This window comes from Nothoprocta perdicaria, unplaced genomic scaffold, assembly GCF_003342845.1.
Source record: "Nothoprocta perdicaria isolate Ctin4 unplaced genomic scaffold, notPer1 scaffold_50, whole genome shotgun sequence".
In the NCBI taxonomy this organism is placed as follows: Eukaryota; Metazoa; Chordata; class Aves; order Tinamiformes; family Tinamidae; genus Nothoprocta; species Nothoprocta perdicaria.
This window is the reverse complement of record NW_020455755.1, coordinates 3,331,695-3,337,238: the sequence shown is the minus strand read 5'-3', so window position 1 is coordinate 3,337,238 and position 5,544 is coordinate 3,331,695. Positions and strand designations below refer to the sequence as shown.

The window sequence follows — 5,544 nt, the reverse complement described above, 5'->3', positions numbered from 1 at the left end:
TCCTCCGCCTAGATGGACACCTCATATTCTCTGGTCTCCTGCAAAGAAAGCAGACTGCAAGGGGTTGGACGCGGGCCCGCGCCGGGGGGGCGGGCAAGGGCACCCCCCTGCCCCTGCCCCGGCCCGCCCCCGCCGCGGGCCGTGCGCGGGGCGCTGGGGGCCGCCGCTTACTCCGGTCTCGTAGGTGGGGTTGTCGAAGGCCGCCTCCACCGTGATGTGGTCGTAGGGGTGCGAGGAGGCCAGGGGCAGCTGCAGCGCCGGCTTCCCCTGCAGCCTGCGGGCACCGACGGCTCGCGGTGGCAAAGGGCCGGCCGGGGGGGGTGTCACTGCCCGCCCCCTCCAAACCCCCGTGCCACCGCGCCGCTCACCTCGAGAAATAGAGGTACGCGGCGCCGGCGAGCAGCGCCACGGCCAGCACGGGCAGCAGGACGGCGATGGCCACGTTGGGGCCCTCCAGCGGCTTCCCCGCCGCCACCGGCACCGCCTTGGCCACGGCTGCCGGGGACGGGCGCAGAGGGGCGTCGATGGGGGCGGCCGCGCCCCGGGAGCCGGGGCTGCCCCCCCGCCTTCGCCCCCCCGCTCTGCCTTACCGTCCAGGTTGCGGTTGCTGTAGAACTCATCGTAGGAGGCTGCGGAAGAGGGCGGCGGGGGTGAGGGTGGCGGCGGGGGTGAGGGTGGCAGCGTGGGGGACACGCGGGTGCTGGAGGGGATTTTGGGGCGCTCACCCGCTTTGCAGATGGGCGGCGAGCCGCTCCAGCGCGACGGGTGCCCGGGCAGGCAGCGCAGGCTGCCCTCGCCCAGCAGCACGTGCCCGGCGGCGCAGGAGAAGCGCAGCGCGGCGCCCGCCGGGTACAGCCGCCGCTCGGGGCTCTGCGCGCCGTTGGCGGGCGCCCCGGGGTTGTGGCACGGCTCGTACGTCTCCGCTGTGGGCGGCAAGCGGTGGCCGGTGTCACCCCCCCGGCCCTGCCCTCCACCCACCCCGTGCCCCGGGGACTCACGGATGCACTTGGGGACGCGGTCGCTCCACTTGGGTCCCCCCGCGGCGCGGTCGTGGCAGCTGAGCAGCGCGGCGCCCGCCAGCACGTAGCCCTTGTCGCACACGTACTGCACCGTGGACCCCACGGGGAACTTGGCGCTCGAGACCACCCTGCGGCCGTGCTCCGCGTCGCCGGGGTCGCGGCAGGACGTCACTGCGGGCGGGAGGCGCCGCGGGTGACACCGGCCCCTGGGGACACCCCGGCGCTCACCCCGGCGGGGCGCTCACCCCGCTCGCACGCCGGCAGGTCGCCGCTCCACGTGAGGTCCCAGTGGCACATGAGGACGTCGGTGCCGGCGAGCTCGAAGCCGGGGTAGCAGTGGTAGGTGACGACGGTGCCGTGCACCAGCTCGGGGTGCGATGTGGTCTTCCAGCCGTTGGGGATCTCGGGCAGCTCGGGGCACGTGTCGTTGCGGGGCACCTCTGCGGGCAGAGCGAGGTGAGCCGGTCGCCACGCCGGGGACGCCGCACGCCCGCCCGCCGGCACCGCGCCGGCCTCACCGGAGAAGTGGATGACGAAGCCCTGCTGGTAGCCGAAGACGCCGGCGCCGGGGTCCGACTGGAACTGGATGGTGACGTCGGCCGTGGAGGCGTAGAGCTTGAAGCGCCCGCGGGTGCCCGTGTACTGGCCCAGGATGCGCGCCGTCAGGTCGTCCCCGTCGTAGAAGGTGAGCACGTCGCCCTTGCCCATGCGCAGCCTGTGGCAGGGCCGCCGTGAGGCCGGGGCGCCCCGCGGAGCCCCCCGGTGCCACCCGGCGCGGGGACACTCACACGCGGACGTCCAGCATGACGCGCTTGTCCTCCTCCACGTGCAGCCCCCAGATGCAGTCCTGGCCCTTGCCGTAGGGCTCGGGCCAGTTGGGCGACAGCACCACGCCGGCCGCGTCCGTGAGCTCCCCGCTGCACACGGCTGCCGGGCACGCGGCGCGCTCGGCACGGCTGCTGCGTGTGCCCAGTGCAGCACCCAGTGCAGCACCCACCCAGTGCAGCACCCTCCCATCTTTGCACTCACTCAGTGCAACACTCACCCAATGCAGCACCCACCCATCTTTACACCCATCCAATGCAGCACTCAGTGCACCATTGGTGCACTCACTCAATGCACCATCCACCTACTGCAGCACCCACCCGTCTTTGCACCCACCCAGTGCAACACCCACCTAGTGCAACACCCACCCAATGCACCATTCACCTATTGCAGCACCCACCTGTCTTTGCACCCACCCAATGCAGCACCCGTCCATCTTTGCACCCACCCAGTGCAGCGCACACCCATCTCTCATCCATCCAGCGCAGCACCCACCCAATGCAGCACTCACTCAATGCACCATCCACCTGTTGCAGCACCCACCCATTGAGGCACCCACCCATTGAGGCACCCACCCATCTTTGCACCCACCCATCTTTGCACCCACCCATTGCATCCACCCAATGCGGCACCCACCCATCTTTGCCTCTAGCCATCCTTGCACCCACCCAGTGCAGCACCCACCCATTGCGGCACCCACCGCGGCACGCCGGCTCCGTCTCGTTCCACTGCGGGTCTCCGGGATCCACGCACTCGATGATGGTGGAGCCCTGCTCGAGCGTGTAGCCGGGGTCGCAGCTGAACTCCACCGTGGTGCCCACAGGGTAGCGGCTGTCGCTGGCTGTGAAGTTGCCGTACTTGACGAAGGGCTCGTAGCAGTGGCCGCGCTCAAAGGCTGCGGGCAGAGGGGCAGAGGTTCGTGTGGGTTTGGGGACCCCCTCGCCGGGCTCCTGTCGTCCCGCCCTGTCCCCTACCCTCGTAGTGCAGCGCCATGCCCGCCGCGGCGCCGCTGCTGTCGGTGGTGAGCTCCACGAAGAAGTGGCGCCCGGTGCTGAGCAGCCCCTCGATGGGCAGGTACTCCACCTCGTACGAGTCGTACACCGGCGGCGCCTCCACGTTGTTCCCGTTGCGGATGATGAGCCTGTCGTGGGGTGACTGGGTCACGGTGCCAGCCGTGGCTGATGTCGCCCAACCCCAGGGACAGCCAACAGGGTTAACCCCGGGTATGGACGTCCACACTCATGCTTAGACAAGGCTAACTGCATCTGTCTTTGGACATGGTCAACAACATCATCCCTGGCCAAGGAAGATGGCACCGATGCTTGGGTGTGGTCAATGGCACTGTTCCTGACCATGGATGGTTGCACCCGTTTCAGGAGATGGTCAATGGTGCCCACCCCCGGGCATGGAGGATGGCACTATCCATGGGAATGGGTCATGGCGCTGACCCTTGTATGTGCCTCAAATCTCTGGACTTGTGACACAGGCGGATGGTACCCATGGACAATGTCACCCCGCCTTGGTACAGCCAACAGCACCCATCCTCAGATACAATCAGCAACATCCATCCCTAGACTCGCATGATGGCACCCATCCTTGGCCATTGCCAACAGCACCCATCCTTGCCCATAGCCAATGATGCTCTTCCTTGGCCAACGCCATCGGTGCCCATTGCTGGCCGTGTCCCAGGGCCACCCCAAGGTGCCCCCGGCACCACCACGGTGCCCCCCAAGCCCAAACCTGTCGTCATCCTCGGCCAGCGAGACCTTCTCGAAGTGCAGGTGCAGGCGGTGCCCGGCGGGCGCCTCCAGCAGCCAGTGGCACGTCAGGTTGTGGCTGTAGTTGCCGGGGAAGCCGGGCGAGACGACGCGGCCCACCGTGGCGTTGCGGATGACGCCGCCGCACGCCGCTGCGGGAGCGGGGCCGTGAGCGGGCGCCGCGGCACGGGGAGGCTCCGCGGGGCCCGGCGCGGCCACTCACCCACGCAGCGGGGCTCGCGGCCGCTCCAGAAGGGCCGCGTGGCGTTGCGGCACGCCAGCGCGCGGGCGCCCTGCAGCTGGTAGCCCGCGGCGCAGCGGAACCGGGCGTCCCCGCCGGGGTGCAAGCTGCTCACCGAGACGTCGCCGGCCGCCGGCCGCGCCGGGAAGGGGCAGCTCAGCAGGTAGGCTGGGGGACACGCACCAGCGTTAAGCCCTGCCCGCTTGCCGCTCCGTGGCTTAAATGAGCCCCTAATTGTGCTAATTATCTCCCCGTTAATGTGCCCCGACGGCTGGAGCCCACTTGACCCGTGCAATACAGCTTCGGCGCGCTCCGAGCGCTCTCCGAGCGCCTCCAGCCCCTACCTTGGAAGTGGAAGCGGAAAGTGCCGGGGCGCTCGGGCTGGGGGCTCTGGAAGCGCAGGGTGACGAGGTTGGCGGGGCTGCGGATCACCTGGCCCCGCTGCAGGAAGGACTCGTTGGCCAGCAGGGCCGGCTCGGCGCCGCCGGCGCCCTCCACCGTCAGCGTCTCGCCCGCCGCCAGGCTCACGTTGTGCACCTGCGCGGGGCCGCGGGCGTCACGGCGGGCACCGGGGCCGGCTCTCCCCGCCGGTGCCGCGCCGTAAATCCCCGCGGCCGCACCGGAGCGCACGCGGGCAGGCGCTGCAGCTCACTCCGGAGCAATTACCTATTAACGATGCCAACTAAGCAGCACCCGGCAGAGCTGGCCGAGCGCGGGTCGGGGGCTCACCTTGATCTCCACGCCGTAGCCGGGGTACACGGAGATGCTGTAGGTGCAATCCAGGCTGCCGGCGTGCGGCACCCCGGCGGGCTCCGGGGAGGCCACGGAGCCCTCGGGCCCCGCCAGGCTGCGGTTGCAGGGGGCCGGGGCCGCCGCGGGGAGCCCCCCGGGGACCTCATGCCCGCCCGGCGGCCCCTGCACGGTGGTGACAGTGGTGGTGGTGATGGTGGAGGTGGCGGGGGGCTCCTCCGGGGTGCCAGGGGGGTCCGGGGAGGCGCTCGGCACAGAGGGCGGCTCCACGCTGGGCTCCGCGGCGGGCACATCCGCGGCGGGCGCATCCGTGGCGGGCGCCCTGGGCGCATCCCAGGTGCCGGGGCGGCCGGCGGCCGTGGTGAGCGGCGCGGGGGCGAAGGCGGGCGGCGGGGTGCGGGCGGGCGGCCGCGGGGGCGCCTGCGCCAGGTAGTCCTTCTTGAGGAAGGCCTCGTGCAGCAGGTCCTCGAGCAGCGGGTGGTGGTTGAGCAGCTTGAGCGTGGGCGCCGTGGTCACCAAGCGCGCCTCGGCCTCGCGCTCGGCCGCCGTGGGCAGCGCCGTGGGCTCCGCCGCCGCCTCGGCGCTGGCCCCCGCCTTGGCCTCCAGCCCGTTGAGGCCTGCGGACGGTGCGGGATTTAAGCGGGGAGGAAAGAGGCCACGTCCCAGCTGAGGATGCTGCTGGGAATGCTGCTGCAAGCTGCCCCTTCCCCACTGCAACTTGCCCCTTCCCCGCTGCAACCTGCCCCTTTCCCCGCTGCAACCTGCCCCTTCCCTGCTGCAACCTGCCCCTTCCCCGCTGCAACCTGCCCCTTTCCCTGCTGCAACATGCCCCTTCCCCGCTGCAACCTGCCCCTTCCCTGCTGCAACCTGCCCCTTTCCCCGCTGCAACCTGCCCCTTCCCCGCTGCAAGCTGCCCCTTTCCCTGCTGCAACCTGCCCCTTCCCCGCTGCAA

The 5,544-nt window shown here is 70.7% G+C and overlaps 1 protein-coding gene across 1 annotated transcript in view; it reads right to left on the bottom strand.

Moving 5' to 3' along the window:
- Nucleotide 1: 1 nt before the first annotated feature.
- The window catches only part of SEZ6 (seizure related 6 homolog), a 13,225-nt gene continuing 7,682 nt past the window's right edge, over nt 2–5,544 (bottom strand). The window contains exons 2-16 of the mRNA XM_026047920.1: nt 4,572–5,209; nt 4,187–4,379; nt 3,825–4,010; nt 3,585–3,753; nt 2,819–2,985; nt 2,545–2,739; nt 1,808–1,946; nt 1,538–1,734; nt 1,265–1,459; nt 999–1,190; nt 726–923; nt 591–629; nt 369–495; nt 172–274; nt 2–54 (exon numbers count right to left, since the gene is read on the bottom strand). Of these exons, the coding sequence (XP_025903705.1) occupies nt 22–54; nt 172–274; nt 369–495; nt 591–629; nt 726–923; nt 999–1,190; nt 1,265–1,459; nt 1,538–1,734; nt 1,808–1,946; nt 2,545–2,739; nt 2,819–2,985; nt 3,585–3,753; nt 3,825–4,010; nt 4,187–4,379; nt 4,572–5,209 (2,771 nt within the window). The 3' untranslated portion in view covers nt 2–21. The remainder of the gene's footprint in view (nt 55–171; nt 275–368; nt 496–590; nt 630–725; nt 924–998; nt 1,191–1,264; nt 1,460–1,537; nt 1,735–1,807; nt 1,947–2,544; nt 2,740–2,818; nt 2,986–3,584; nt 3,754–3,824; nt 4,011–4,186; nt 4,380–4,571; nt 5,210–5,544) is intronic.